Below are 15,531 nucleotides of genomic sequence, written 5' to 3'. Positions count from 1 at the left end.
TTGTTGCCAAGAAGGCTAACAGCATTTTGGGCTGTATAAGTAGGGGCATTGCCAACAGATCGAGAGATGTGATCATTCCCCACTATTCAACATTGGTGAGGCATCATCTGGAGTACTGTGTCCAGTTTTGGGCCCCACACTACAAGAAGGATGTGGAAAAATTGGAAAGAGTCCAGTGGAGGGCAACAAAAATGATTAGAGGAATGGAGCACATGACTTATGAGGAGAGGCTGAGGGAACTGGGATTGTTTAGTCTGCAGAAGAGAAGAATGAGGGGGGACTTGATAGCTGCTTTCAACTACCTGAAAGGGGGTTCCAAAGAGGATGGATCTAGACTGTTCTCAGTGGTGCCCAATGACAGAACAAGGACTAATGGTGTCAAGCTGCAATGGGGGAGGTTTAGGTTGGATATTAGGAAAAACTTTTTCACTCAGAGAGTGGTGAAACACTGGAATGGGTTACCTAGGGAGGTGGTGGAATCTCCTTCCTTAGAGGTTTTTAAGGTCAGGCTTGACAAAGCCCTGGCTGAGATGATTTAGTTGGGAATTGGTCCTGCTTTGAGCAGGGGGTTGGACTAGATGATCTCCTGAGGTCCCTTCCAACCCTGATATTCTATGATTCTATGACAGACCCCCTCCCCCTTTACCATGTTCTGTAAGGACAGTGTTTCCCTGTGCTTGCACCCCAAGTTTCTGCCAAAGGTTATATCCCATTTTCATCTCAACCGACCCATACACTTACCTGCTTTCTTTCTGAAACCTCACGCCTCAGTGGAGGAACGGCACTGTCACTCCCTTGATGTCTGCTGGGCCCTGGCTTTCTACCTTCAGAGGATGAGATGATTTAGGAAGTCCCCTAGACATTTTATCACTATAGCAGGAAGGATTAACGGGCAAGTGATCTCCGTTCAGGGGGTTTCTAAGTGGGTTTTGGGGTGCATTACACTATCAGTTATCGAGAGTTTCCCCACGCCTTGGGGCACAAGCACACTCCACAAGAGTGCAAGCATCGACTACAACTGCGCTTCACGATGTATTAGTTACAGACATATGTAGAGCGGTCATGTGGCATTGGGTACGTACCTTCTCTTCCCATTACACCTTGGTGCAAGACTCTGCGATGGATGCCTCGTTTGGCGTGGCTGTGCTCCATTCCACGGTTCCATCATCTTTCTCCTACCCTGCTTGTTAATAACCCTCAGCGGAATACAATAGGGACCATCACTCGAAGAAGAATAGGTGGCAGGTTTTGTCTAAAATGTATTTTGAATTGTGTATCTTTAGCTGGCCCAGCAAGCTCTTACTTAGCAAAATTGAAACTGAATGTGGTGTCTTCCTATGCCTGTAGAATGTTGTACATGAACTGAGGATAACCAACCAGGTGATCTATTTGAATCCACCAATTGAAGAATGCAGATATAAGCTCTATCAAGAAATGTTTTCCTGGAAAATGGTAATACTGTCACTACCCAGAATTCAAAGTCAAAGATACCAGGTAAGCATAATAAATTTATTTATAAATCTAACTGTTGCATTACAGTTGTATACAGATAATGTAATCTTTAATGGTTATGAATGCCAGTTTTCATTTTCAAAAATTGCTCCATATATTCTGAACTCGTATAAGTATATGCAACTTGTATTTAATTGCGGGTCTTGTCAGGTGGGTGTACACTATGAATTGTCTGAGGAAGAGAAGTTCTATCGGAATGCCTTAACACGGATGCCCGATGGTCCTGCAGCACTGGAGGAGTCTTATTCGGTTGTTATGGGCATTGTGACAGAGGTTGAACAGTATGTTAAGGTAGGATATGAATTCTGATTTTCAGTTTGAAATTGTAGAATAACACATTTGATGGCAGTTACCTTTTGATTAAAGATATAGAAGAGCTCTTCTAAATCCAACAATGTTACCTGTTTACTATCATCCCTATTAATTCAGTTACGTAAATAAGGAAAGTATCTGCATTCTGAAAATTCTGAATGTTACATGGAGTTTTTTTTAACATACTTATTAATAGGTATGGCTGCAGTACCAGTGCTTATGGGATATGCAAGCTGAAAACATATACAACCATCTTGGAGAAGATTTAAATAAGTGGCAAGCCCTCTTAGTCCAGATAAGGAAGGCTAGAGGAACCTTTGACAATGCAGAAACCAGGAAGGAATTTGGACCTGTTATCATAGACTATGGGAAGGTAAGAACCTGAAACTTTCATGCATCTTGTAAAAGTAACTTGTGGAAATAAACTTCAGAATGGGCTTATAGAGGATAAAATGAGACTTCATAACTAATAGTAATACTCAATAAACTTTCTTGATTGTAGGTACAATCTAAGGTGAACTTGAAATATGACTCTTGGCATAAGGAAGTACTCAGTAAATTTGGCCAAATGCTAGGTCAGAACATGACAGAGTTCCACTCTCAGATTTCTAAGGTAAGAATAATCCAAACAATGATTCCTTATTACAAAATCAACTTACTACATCCACCTTTAAAATACTGGGTTTTTTTTCCTCTAACAGTCCCGTCAGGAGTTGGAGCAGCATTTAGTGGACACTGCTAGCACATCAGATGCAGTGACATTCATCACATATGTACAATCCCTGAAACGTAAAATCAAGCAGTTTGAGAAACAAGTTGAGGTAATTTGTCGCTTATTCATGTCTTGTTTTTGGAAATCCTTAAAAGCTTTTTACAGTGAGGGGACAAGTGATCATGACCAGTCTAAGTCTGCTAAGAGAAACCCTGCCTCTAATTTCCTCTCCTAGTTACTCTTCTAGATAAACACTTTCAAACCAAGATTCTATAGTGAGCCTTACTGAGTTACTTCATACTTCTGAGGGTTCTTTAGGCTGATCTATTGCTGATTTCTCTTTAGACTTCTGGCTATCTGAATTTCTAATTGAACTTCTAGCTAACAGAGAAATTAAAGTAGGTTATCTTCTAACAAAGTTTGTGTGGATTGTAGCTTTACCGCAATGGTCAGCGCTTGCTAGAGAAACAGAGGTTCCAGTTCCCTTCCTCCTGGTTATATATTGACAACATTGAAGGAGAGTGGGGTGCTTTCAATGACATAATGCGTCGCAAGGATTCTGCCATTGAGCAACAAGTAGCAAACTTGCAAATGCTGATAGTTCAAGAGGATCGAGCAGTGGAGAGCCATACAACTGACCTGCTGACTGACTGGGAGAAAATAAAGCCTGTGACAGTGAGTTTTTTTTTTTCAGGTCTCTTTGCTGAACTCACTATAGAAAGTTGGCATCCTGTAACAAATAGGTTGTTCAGTAAACCCTGAAATAGACTCTGTGTGTGTGTGTGTGTGTGTGTGTAAGGGGGAATCATAGTTGTTACATTGCTGCATCAAAATCTGTAAAGGTGAATCCTCTCTAGGGGGGTTCCTAGTGACTTGGCAGAAAGTGTACCTTGTCCTTTGCTTTTGGTTTAAAACTCCAACACTTCCTGACTCTATTGTAACTTGATTTTTACAAATGTAACTAGCAATAAGGAGTGTGCACTTTATAGAGCATTTAGTGAGAGGAAGAATCTTGTTGAGCCTGTGTCCTAAAGTAAATGTTCCTAGCTAGCGTCTGCTAAAAAATCTCTTCTGCCAAGATGATTCTTTAAACGCTTACCCAGGCAAGGAATTGGTAACTCTCATACCCAGAGTTAAAGGTCTGCCAGGGGAGCAGAAAATTCCTTAAAGCAGAAGAGATGGCGTGGTGTCTGATGCTAATCAGAAGTAGTTTCTGCACAGATTTTAAGTGCTAAACCCTAACTCTTAACATCTGTGCCATGTTGTCCTTCATGTTGTTCTTTCTAGGGAAACTTGCGTCCAGAGGAGGCTCTTCAAGCACTTTCCATTTACGAAGGGAAATTTGGTAGGTTGAAAGACGATCGTGAGAAATGTGCAAAGGCCAAAGAAGCTCTTGAGCTAACAGATACAGGACTACTCAGTGGCAGTGAAGAACGTGTGCAGGTACAAACTATTTTTTAAAAATTCATGAATTTGGTGCTTGTAAATAGTTCTGGACAGAAGACTTCTTGTAGGCAGAAGTCCTTCAATTCATTCATAAAGAAGGCATAGCAGTCAGTGGTTCTCACTTCATGCTGCCCTATCACTGTGCCCTAACCTTAACTGGGATGGTCCAGTCTTAGGGGTGAGTAATTCAGTCTCAATACCCATTCAGCCATTGGCTTTTCCACTGGGACTGCAACTACAGACACTTGAGGGCAGCTTTACAAGATGTAGAAATCTGGCCATTAAACTAACTAGAGATGAGACTAAGGGCTTGTTTATGTGACAGGTAGCTTCTAAGTCCGCGGTTCTCAAACTTCAGCAACCCAAGGACCCCCATTTTGATGAAAAAAAAATCAGAGACCCCCCCAACCCCACCGCTTTGCCCCAACTCTACCCCTTCCCCCAAGTCCCCACCCCTGCCCCCTCCATTCCCCCTCCCTCCATTGCTCGCTCTCCTCCCCCACACACACTCACTTTCACCAGGATGAGGCAGAGGAGGTGCAGGCTCTGGGAGGGAGTTTGGGGGCAGGAGAGGGTACGGGATCCAGGCTCTGGGGGTTTTGGGCTGGGGCAGGAGGTTGGAGTGCAGGAGGGGTTGAGGGGTGCGGGTTCCAGCTGGGTGGTGCTTACCTCGGGCGGTTCCCAAAAGTGACCAGCGTACTTCTCTGGCAGTGGCTCCTAGGTGGAAGGGCCAGGGGGTCTCTGTGCACTGCCCATACCTGCAGGCACTGCCCCTGCAGCTCCCATTGGCCGCAATTCCTGGCCAGTGGGAGCTGCAGAGTCGGCGCTCAGGGCAGAGGCAGCATGTGGGGACCCTTTGCTCCTCTTCTCCCCATCCCCACCCCCGTGACCACGGGGAGTGGCATGGAGCCAGGGCAGGCAGGGAGTCTGCCTTAACCCTGCTCTGCCGCCAGACTTTTAGTGCCTAAAATCTCCCCCTTTTGGTTTCAGTAACATCCAGGAGGGATGGAGGCGCAGGCGCTGGGAGGGATGGGGAGAAGTTAAGTTGATCAGCAGGGCCCGTAGACCCTCTGTAGTCCCTCAGGGACCCCCAGGGGTCCACGGGCCCCACTTTGAGAAATGCTGTTCTAAGTCATATTATGCAAAGCCACGCTCCAGGACTTTCACTGCACTGTAACAGCGTCCACATGAGATGTTACTGCAAGGCAAGTTTGCTATACTGTAGGGGTTTGCTCTTGTGTGCTGTGCAGTAACTTGCCATGTAGACAAGCCCTAACTTAAGCTACTGAGCAGCCAACATATGGTAACTCCTTTTGGACCACCAGAGATGGGCTAGGCAAGCTCGAGTCAAGTTTCTGTCCAATTACCAGTACCCTGACCAAGTTTCTATCCCAATGATTTGTTTAAGAAGTTCTGTCTAACTTAATGATAATAAATATCTGTCCTTTCTATATAACTGACCAAAGTTTGATGTATCGCCTTGTACTGTAGGTAGCTTTAGAAGAGTTACAAGACCTCAAAGGAGTTTGGTCTGAGCTTTCCAAGGTCTGGGACCAGATTGATCAGATGAAGGAGCAGCCATGGGTTTCAGTACAGCCTCGCAAGGTACCTTTTTTATTATGTATATAGAAAGCATAACTACAGCTATACTATTCGACTCTTGGCCTTCGAGGATTAAATATATTTTAAATGCTCTAACAGCCTGAAAATGAGCCAGAATATATGGCATGGTGCTTATGTACCTGGGTCTTTTTGGCATATGAAAAATAGAATTCATAACTGAGAATGAAGCCTCTATCTTAATCTAACTTGCAGCACCGAGCGGCAGAAATAACTTTTCCTCTTAACTGAAGCTTCAACAGGGTAAGGCTTACAAAGCAAAACTTGAAAAATTATCAGGATTGCAGAAACTGCAGTACCTTAAATATATTTAATTATAGGCTACATCTGCAGAGGACAAGAGTTGATGTTATATCTGTTTCTTGAAATTAAGTTGATCTAAATTAGCCATCTAAATGGCTTGCCAACTACAAAACCAGTTTCTCCTCTCTCTTGGTTTTCACACCTCAGCTGCTAGAAGAGGGCCTCATCTTCCCTGATTGAACTAACCTCATTATCTCTAGCCTGCTTCTTGCTTGCTTATATATACCTGCCCCTGGAAATTTCCACTACATGCATCCGATGAAGTGGGTATTCACCCATGAAAGCTCATGCTCCAAAACCTCTGTTAGTCTATAAGGTGCCACAAGACTCTTTGCAGCTTTTAAATTAGCACTTTTCTCAAACACTTGTCCAGCTTCACTGATGAAAAGCTATTGTCCAAGCTGATGCTTCTTGGATACATAAACGTGAAACGAGGCTTCTACCTCTTATCTGTAAGGAAGAATGTCACAATTTCATGACCACTGTGATCTAGTGTAAATTACTTCATGCTGTGCTACTCCAATGATCAAGGGAGAGAGAAAACTAGTGTTGTACCAACAGTCATGAACTAATCTTAAAGCAGTACTGTTGACTCCATATAACCTGCTGAGGAGGAATATATCAACAAAAGCATGGAGAATCTGTTGGAATGTTGAGGTTTTGAGGGGCAGTTGAATGTTTTCATACATCCAGTATTCAAGGTTTGCCTGCCTTGAATACAACTATATTTATTGTTAGCAAAATTAAATATATGTAGCATAGGAAAGCATGATCAATATTATTTAAGGGTGATTCCCCCATTCTTAAAGAACAGTTTAGTTAAAATTTTAAGATAACAAACTGTAAGTAAAATGGATAACTGTTGTAATATTCAGTTTACTAGAGTGATTGTGTTTCTCATCATGTTGCTGGTCGATGAATTCTTTCATGGCTTCTGTATTTTATTGACAGCTTCGTCAAAATTTGGATGGCTTACTGAACCAGTTGAAAAACTTCCCTGCTCGTTTGCGGCAGTATGCCTCCTATGAATATGTTCAGAGACTTCTAAAGGGTTACATGAAGGTAAGCTGTACTTAATCTTTTTAATTCGTTATCAAGGGTAAGTGCGTCCGTTAACTTAATATGTGCTGTCTCGCGTTCTAGATAAACATGTTGGTGATTGAACTGAAATCTGAGGCTCTTAAAGATCGTCACTGGAAGCAGCTGATGAAGAGACTTCATGTTAACTGGGTTGTCTCTGAACTAACCCTGGGACAGATCTGGGATGTTGACTTGCAGAAGAATGAAGCAATTGTCAAAGATGTACTTCTTGTGGCTCAAGGAGAGATGGCTTTGGAAGAGTTCTTGAAACAGGCTAGTATCTATCATTCCATATACTAGATCTGTTGTGCAGGAGAGGTTTTAGCTGTCAACAAATTAATTTACACCTCTGTGTAACAAGCTGGATTTTGGATACCCAGGATAGTGAAAGTGAAATGCTTTTGATCTTCAGCATACATTTTTAGTTCTAAATAACTGAGTAAATTTAACACACAAACTGACACAATATGAAACCCCATAGGTTTAGGGGTTTTATTAAAAGCTTTGCAAGTTTACTGAAGCTACTGTAACTTAAACTTAAAAATAAATCAAGTAAAATACATAGCTAATACATTACTATTTTAAAACTTCTAAGTAGAAGACTGGAAACTGCCTTCTGTAATTTTCATTTTATGAGTTGCAATAACTTTAACTCCAACCCACAAGACATAATTATGAAATCGTCCACCATATGATTCACAGCCATCCAAGGCCTGCAGGTTCATGTGCTCTGTAAAAAGATAAGAATCAAGCTCATGTAGCTATATTTCTATACTATAGAATGAAATAAATGTAATGAGTTCATAACCTGATTTTCTTTTTTTCTTAAAGATAAGAGAAGTGTGGAACACTTACGAACTGGATTTGGTTAACTATCAGAACAAATGTTGTTTGATTCGTGGTTGGGATGATCTCTTCAACAAGGTCAAGGAACACATTAACAGTTTGTCTGCCATGAAGTTATCACGATACTACAAGGTATAATGTAAAATTATTTTATTTTTCTTTTCAATTATCTTTGTTTCCTTCCTTGTTTTAGTATTCTTTTCCTAGTGTACATTTGTTCAGCTGGCACCTTGCGTGCCAAGTTTGGCAAATTAGGTGTATAAGTGTGATTATATCTTTTTATAGCTGTAACGAAATTGAAAGAATTATTTCTAATTCAGTTCTCAACTAGCTTGATTAGTGTTACTTGTCCAACTTCTTAAAATCATGCTGACTTATAGCTGAAGTTGCTTTTCTTAGTGTTTTGTTGTTGTTTAAAGGTAAACTGATTGTTAATGTTTTTTGTAACATTTAGGTGTTTGAAGAAGATGCCCTTAGCTGGGAGGACAAATTGAATCGCATCATGGCACTCTTTGATGTCTGGATAGATGTCCAAAGGCGATGGGTCTACCTGGAGGGGATCTTCACTGGTAGAGCTGAAATTAAGCACTTACTGCATGTTGAAACACAGAGGTTCCAAAGGTATATTTACTTTGGATTTGTGTGAAATTCTCAGTTACAGTTCAGGGCAACCTTCACCACTGACTTTGTTCCTCTGCTTGCCCACTGCATGAGCACCGCTTCCAAGTGATAGGTCTGCACTTCTCTCAGTGAATCCTGTGATTTGCCCCCATTTTTTTGTTCTAGTGACCCAGAGCGAAAAACCCCTGTTCACCAATAGTGTTCTCAGCAGGTCCATCTGGGTTTTGGCCCCTGCCGCAGACTTGGAAGCATATGACTGGTATGAGAGTGCAGTGATAGAGCAGCTTGTTCATATGGATATATTTTTTGCACATAAGAAAAGGGTTAAAACAATAAAAGACCTATAAGTTACCTAGACGTTAGCCTTTCCTTGCAAGTTGAGGTAGCCCCTCTTGTCCTACCCATCATGTAGCATTGGGCTAGGTAGGTAGATTGCAAGCCTTGCAGTCTCTGGCTGTGTCCAATCTTCTTTTGATGTTTCCCACCCTGAGCTAACAAGCAGTCTCTCATCCATTTCAAAGTCTTTGACCAGGTTCAGGTGTCCCCGGACAGACATAGTCACCTCTCCAGAGAGTCAGAGGTAGACGTTAGCACTGGATTTACTGTATGGTCCATTTGAGCACCGGCAATTGAGTTAGTCGTTGTCTGGTTCTTGGGTACCAGGTGGAGTGCTCCAACTAGAATTAATCTTTTGTGTAGCATAAAGCCAGCCACACCATAATACTCACACAATATTAATAAAATTAATAGATATCCCCCTTTTTCACGCTCAGTAACTGAACTTGTACTATTGTATCCCCCATTTAAAGTGTGCTTAATATTTTTTTCACTCGCTTACAGCATCAGTACTGAGTTTCTGGCACTTATGAAAAAGGTATCCAAATCTCCCCTTGTGATGGATGTTCTTAACATCCAAGGTGTACAAAGGTCACTGGAGAGATTAGCAGACTTGCTTGGAAAGATCCAGAAAGCATTGGGAGAATACCTGGAGAGGGAGAGATCCTTCTTTCCTCGGTAAGGAATTTAATCTCCTCAACCAATTGTGTTGGAATAAACTCTAATATAAATTGTATTTGTTTGGACAGTAGTGCCTAAGTACTTCCTTTTGTTCTGTTCCTCTAGCAACCTTTTAGTGCATACACAGATAACAAAACATGAATGCTTTGGAATCCTAAAAAAAATAAAAGAAAGGTTAAACAATTTAGACATTTTATGGCCCCATTTCCTGGGAAATGACAAACTTAAATTTCTTTGTGTGGGTCATTTGTGATTAGTAACTTAAATGGCATAATTTGAATATAAATATTGCTTAATAGGCTATTTCACCTGGTACTGAATAATGAAATTCTCAAATTTAGTTTTGTTTCATTAAACTAAATGAACCCCTAGGAATCTCTCTCACCAAATACCAAAGCTTTAAGAACTTGTATCATTCTATATTTGAATCATGTTGCATTCTGTTTTGCCTTCAATTCTCAGTAGTATGTGAGGTCCTTGAATTGTAGATCTAAACATAACCTCCACATCAAGCATGTGTTGAGAGTGGGAGCTTTGCTGTCTCGTAATGTTTCAATATCTGGCAAATATCTGCTAATGAGGTGTTAAAGTGGGAAGAAAACTCTAGATAGACTAAAAACAGTGCAGAGAATAAGCCCTGAGGTATTTTTACTATGACCTAACCGAAGTATGGAGGAAAGGAATTACACAGCAGACATTTCCCCAGTTTTAGAAGAGTTATAGAGGGTTCATGTAAATATATTAATTCTGGGCCTTCAATTAATTTAAAAAAAAATTTCACCTCAGTGGTCAGTTGTTTTAAAAAGCTTTAACCTTATCTCTAATGCTAGGTTCTACTTCGTTGGTGACGAGGACTTACTCGAAATCATAGGAAACAGCAAGAATGTAGCTAAGCTGCAGAAACATTTCAAGAAAATGTTTGCTGGAGTGTCTAGCATCATCCTGAATGAAGATAACTCTGTTGTTCTGGGGATCTCATCACGTGAAGGAGAGGAGGTAGAGCTGCATCTTCAGGGTTTTTTGCAAACTTACAAACCTGGTCTAAATGAGAACTAAAATGACACAAATTTAATTGTTTCAGGTGCTGTTCAAAACACCCGTGTCTATCACAGAACATCCTAAGATCAATGAGTGGCTCACACTTGTTGAAAAAGAAATGAGGGTCACACTTGCAAAGCTGCTCGCTGAGTCTGTGACTGAAGTAGAAATCTTTGGTAAAGCAACTTCAATTGATCCAGTTCTCTATATTTCTTGGATTGACAAATATCAGGTATCCATCTTATATAGTTTGCTTAGACAAACGTGAATAATACCCTTTTGTGGGAGGAACAACTTTTAGCAAAAATCTAACTGTATTTTAAATGTTCAGGCCCAGCTTGTTGTCCTGTCAGCCCAAATTGCATGGTCAGAGAACGTGGAATCTGCTCTGAATGGCATGGGTGGTGGAGGAGACAGCAGTCCTCTGCACTCTGTGCTGGCTAATGTCGAAGTCACACTGAATGTGTTAGCAGACTCTGTGTTGATGGAACAGCCAACTCTCCGCAGAAGGAAATTGGAACATTTGGTAAGTAATGCTCTCCTCCCCATCCTTAATTTAAGGATTCTCACAAAGGATTCTCACAAAATTTAAACGCCATCTGTCCATCTTCAGATCATGAAAGTGACACCTAGGGAAAACTAAAATGTTCCCATCAAGCTTTCTTGAGGAACAGCTGTTTCTGTAGAGATTACATATGCCTGACTTGAAATAATGTCTATAAACTTAAATGTCAGTGTAGCATAAGATTCTGAATCCTGTGGCACCTTATAGACTAACAGACGTTTTGCAGCATGAGCTTTCGTGGGTGAATACCCACTTCTTCGGATGCAAGAAGCTGGGAGCAAGATGCACAAGAAGCTGAGAGTGACTTGCATCCGAAGAAGTGGGTATTCACCCACGAAAGCTCATGCTGCAAAACGTCTGTTAGTCTATAAGGTGCCACAGGATTCTTTGTTGCTTTTACAGATCCAGACTAACACGGCTACCCCTCTGATACATAAGATTCTGAAGAATTATTTAGTGAATAGAAACAACTCTTAGAATATACCACCCAATCTCCTATTCTGAGAGTAGATAAAATTTATAAATCTAGAGTTTATATTAACATTTATCATCTATGTATTGTATCAGAGGGGTAGCTGTGTTAGTCTGGATCTGTAAAAGCAGCAAAGAATCCTGTGGCACCTTATAGACTAACAGACGTTTTAGAGCATGAGCTTTCGTGGGTGAATACCCACTTCGTCGGATGCACATCTATGTATTGTGGCTGGGTCAGGGCAGGTGGCTACAGGAGAGTGATAGAGGGTAGATCTATTAGCCCAAGATTAAGCAAGTCCCTTTTCCCTGAGTAAAATAATGGGCTGTTCCAGAACAATCAGGAAGTTGCTGGAACCAAGTACGGCAGGCTAATTAGGACACCTGGAGCCAATTAAGAATCTTCCAGAATCAATTAGGACAGGCAGGCTAATCAGGGCACCTGGTTTTAAAAAGGACCTCACTTCAGTTAATAAGATGCGTGCAAGGAGCTGGGAGCAAGATGCACAAGAAGCTGAGAGTGAGTAGGCATACTGCTGGAGGACTGCAGAGTACAAGCATTACCAGACATCAGGAGGAAGGTCCTATGGTGAGGATAAAGAAGGTGTTGGGAGGAGGCCATGGGGAAGTAGCCCAGGGAGCTGTAGCTGTCAGGCAGCTGTTACAAGAGACACTGAGAGTTGCAATCCACAGGGCTCTGGGCTGGAACCCGGAGTAGAGGGAGGGTCTGGGTTCCCCTCATCTGCTTCAACTCCCTATTTAAGACAAGAGGAGGTCACCGGGACTGTGGGTCCCACCAGAGGGGAAGGTCCCTGGCCTATCCCCCGACCCACTTGGTGGGTCAGCAAAGACTATGGGGATTGTTCTCCTCCCTTTCCCCATGCTGGCCAGTGATGAGGTTAGCCAAGTGAACGGCAGGTTTGTGACACTAACAAAAGGAGCCAAACTGAGGACTGCCGTGAACCTCTGAGGCGAGCAAAACTGCCAGGGCACGCAGAACCCACCGAGGGAGAGAGGAACTTTGTCACAGTATGTACATGGTTCCCATAACCATAGTGTCTGAGCCCCTTCAGCTGTTTAAAAATAGAAACAACTTATAGGAGAAATAGCTTAATTTAAAACTTTTTTGTGTTTGTGTGAGGGGTTGTCATAGGCATGTGAAGAAAGAAAAGTTAAACTGAAGGTTTTTTGCATTTAGCTGTGCAAGTCTTAAGTCATCACTTCTTGCCCACTGAATTCGTAGCTTAACTCCAGCTCCTCCTAAGAAGCTCTACTTTCCACCAGATGAGTGCAACTGACAATCTGTCCTGTTATTAAAAGGCTCCTGAAAAACCTTGAACTAAACTTCTAATTGGGGAACAAGTGTAGAGTGCCTAGCCACAGAATGGAGTTTGTGTTAGTCTGTGCTGCCGAGAAACTAGAGTGCTGTTTTTTACTAGTTGGAGCTTTCACATGGGGTGTGGCTTCACTGCTAGATATGTCTAGCAGTAATCAAACCTATGGACCTTCAGCCTTACCATGTCCAAATCTGTGCTGATACAATAAGGTGCCAATATCTGGCCTATTGCAGATGAAATTTGACATTTTTTATGCCTTGAGCATCCAAAAGGATTGAAGGCTAGTGATAAACTAGTGTGAGGGGAAGGTGCACTCCATAATGGAGTCTTAGAGGAAGCAAGATCTTGGAAACATTTCTTTATCTACCGGCATCTCAGTCTTGGCTGGGTTCGGCTCTAGTCAGATGCGCTTCATTCAGCTGCTGATTCCAGCTACTGAAAGCTGGGAATGGAGATGGAGAGCTCAGGTTTGGTCTGTACCTGCTGGGATTTCAGCCCATAGTGTCTCACCAGTTCTCTTGGAGTCTTTATATAGACTTTGAATAACTTGTGCAGAGGATTAAAACTTGTGGGACCTCAGAGGTGAGGGCTGAGGGATGTAGAAACACTGTCCCTCTACAGCACTTGTGGTTTCTTAGAGGAAAATGTGAGCTGGTTTGAGGGCACTCTCATTCATCATTACAGCTTCTTGGAGGCAGACAAGAATATCTGGTGACTAACAGTATTTGGTGCCAGAGAGGTCTAGCAGGATGAGTATGGATGTGCTTCCTTTCTCTGCTTGTGGACAGAGAAAGGTTGTCCATAAGGACAGTTCTTGAGGTTTCAGAACCACGCCTTGGCCTGAAGCTTGACTGAGAGAGATCCTGCAGGAACAGACTTTTTTTACTAGCTCCTCCTTTCTGTAAGCTAGAGGATGGATATTAGATGATGCTTTCTGGCATCGAGCAATGGCTTTTCATAAACTGAGGTGCAGTGCGATGCAGTAAAACTGTTGGTTTTATTAGTGTACCTGGTCTTTTTTTGTGTGGTGGTAGCTAATGAGATGCTTGTTCTCCAGATTACAGAGTTAGTGCACCAACGAGATGTTACAAGATCACTGATCAAAAGTAAAATTGACAACTCCAAATCCTTTGAGTGGATCAGCCAGATGCGATTCTACTTTGACCCAAAACAGACAGATGTGTTGCAACAGCTGTCCATTCAGATGGCAAATGCCAAATTCAACTATGGCTTTGAGTATCTTGGTGTTCAGGATAAACTAGTTCAGACTCCTCTTACTGACCGCTGTTATCTGACAATGACGCAAGCCTTGGAGGCAAGACTTGGAGGCTCGCCATTTGGTAAGTTGGTACTTATTCCCTGTGTGTCTTCTGTTAAATGTAAAGACTGATGTGCATCAGCTATAATATTAATCAGGTTGGGTTCTTTCTGATGGGATCCCATCACCCACTCCATTTTTGGTTATTTTGGTTATCTTTTTAGTTTCCCACCCACCCTCCTTCCACCCCCTTCTCTCCAGGGGGCAGTAGGCGAGGGGCAGGAAAAGGAATCTAATTCCCAGAGGAATCACCACCCACTTATTTGCCAGAGACACATACAAATAATAACACACACACAACAAATAATATAACAACAAACACAACAAATACACAACACAACACAACAACATAACACGAACACCATTTTAAAATTTTATGTCCTGACACTTAAAAAAAAAAAACTGGATGTAACAAAACAAAAAAAAACTAGTGTCCTGTTGTGTGCGACTTTGCTGGGGCCCTTGATGACCGATAGTGTCTGCTCTGGGGAGTGGTAGCCAGTTGGCTGACTGAGGGAGAGTGAGGTGAAAAGACCAACAGGTGGGTAGAGGGAATGAATCAATCCCTCCACGTATAAAAAACTAAATTAAAAATCCTCAAACCCTCCTCCGAGGACACACAGGGAGTTGGAGAGGTCCCCAAAAAAAAAACTTGACTAAACTAACTAAAGACAGAGCACTCAACTCCACAACAAAATGATCTTCAGGGTGAGATTTCAGGGCTGCGATTTGGCAGGGCTGCTCTGGGGCAGCTCATCTCAGCCAGGGATCTGATCAGACTGACAGCGCTGACCATGTGGGGACTGGTCTCTGGAGGGAACACAGAGGGAACTGGAGGAGGCTGGCTGGGAACAATTCCAGCAAACAACAAAGATTGGGGATCATGGGAAGAGGAGGAAAAAAGCAGGGCTGGAATCTGGGTGTCAGGTCAGGTCAGGCCTCAGGGGAACCCTGCTTGGCCTGGGACTCACCCAGCTCTCACCCCAGCCAGTTTGGCCTTGGCCCTGGCTGGGCTCCTCTCTCTCCTCCTCCTCTCCTCCTCTCTCTCCTCCTCTCCCTGGCTCCACTCCTATTGGTTTGCTGGCAGACTCTGAGGTTTGACCTCCTCCCCTCCCCTCCTCCCAGCAGCAGCTCACCAGGAATCTGGGGGGGGTTTACACTCTCCTGTGTGAAGTCCCTGCGTCCTCTCAAGGGGTCATCATTCCCAAAAAACAGCATGCAAGGTCCTCTTCATCAGGTAATAATAAACATTAATAAAGTAACTTCCATAGTTGAGACTCCAATTTTGAAAAATGAGCAACACTTAGGCCGTGTCTATACTTACCGGTAGATC

The 15,531-nt window shown here is 42.5% G+C and overlaps 1 protein-coding gene across 2 annotated transcripts in view; it reads left to right on the top strand.

Moving 5' to 3' along the window:
- The window catches only part of LOC120403790 (cytoplasmic dynein 1 heavy chain 1-like), a 90,140-nt gene that overhangs the window by 27,996 nt on the left and 46,613 nt on the right, over nt 1–15,531 (top strand). For both annotated transcript variants that reach the window (XM_039535446.1, XM_039535448.1), the window contains exons 11-27: nt 1,348–1,494; nt 1,663–1,803; nt 2,021–2,197; nt 2,327–2,437; nt 2,526–2,645; nt 2,972–3,211; nt 3,824–3,979; nt 5,474–5,587; nt 6,857–6,967; nt 7,049–7,258; nt 7,817–7,963; nt 8,286–8,452; nt 9,293–9,466; nt 10,300–10,465; nt 10,551–10,739; nt 10,839–11,033; nt 13,938–14,220. In XM_039535446.1, the coding sequence (XP_039391380.1) occupies nt 1,348–1,494; nt 1,663–1,803; nt 2,021–2,197; nt 2,327–2,437; nt 2,526–2,645; nt 2,972–3,211; nt 3,824–3,979; nt 5,474–5,587; nt 6,857–6,967; nt 7,049–7,258; nt 7,817–7,963; nt 8,286–8,452; nt 9,293–9,466; nt 10,300–10,465; nt 10,551–10,739; nt 10,839–11,033; nt 13,938–14,220 (2,848 nt within the window). The remainder of the gene's footprint in view (nt 1–1,347; nt 1,495–1,662; nt 1,804–2,020; nt 2,198–2,326; nt 2,438–2,525; nt 2,646–2,971; nt 3,212–3,823; nt 3,980–5,473; nt 5,588–6,856; nt 6,968–7,048; nt 7,259–7,816; nt 7,964–8,285; nt 8,453–9,292; nt 9,467–10,299; nt 10,466–10,550; nt 10,740–10,838; nt 11,034–13,937; nt 14,221–15,531) is intronic.

This window comes from Mauremys reevesii, linkage group 4, assembly GCF_016161935.1.
Source record: "Mauremys reevesii isolate NIE-2019 linkage group 4, ASM1616193v1, whole genome shotgun sequence".
NCBI lineage: Eukaryota > Metazoa > Chordata > Testudines > Geoemydidae > Mauremys > Mauremys reevesii.
The sequence above is the reverse complement of the archived record's forward strand: the minus strand, read 5'-3'. Positions and strand labels throughout refer to the sequence as shown.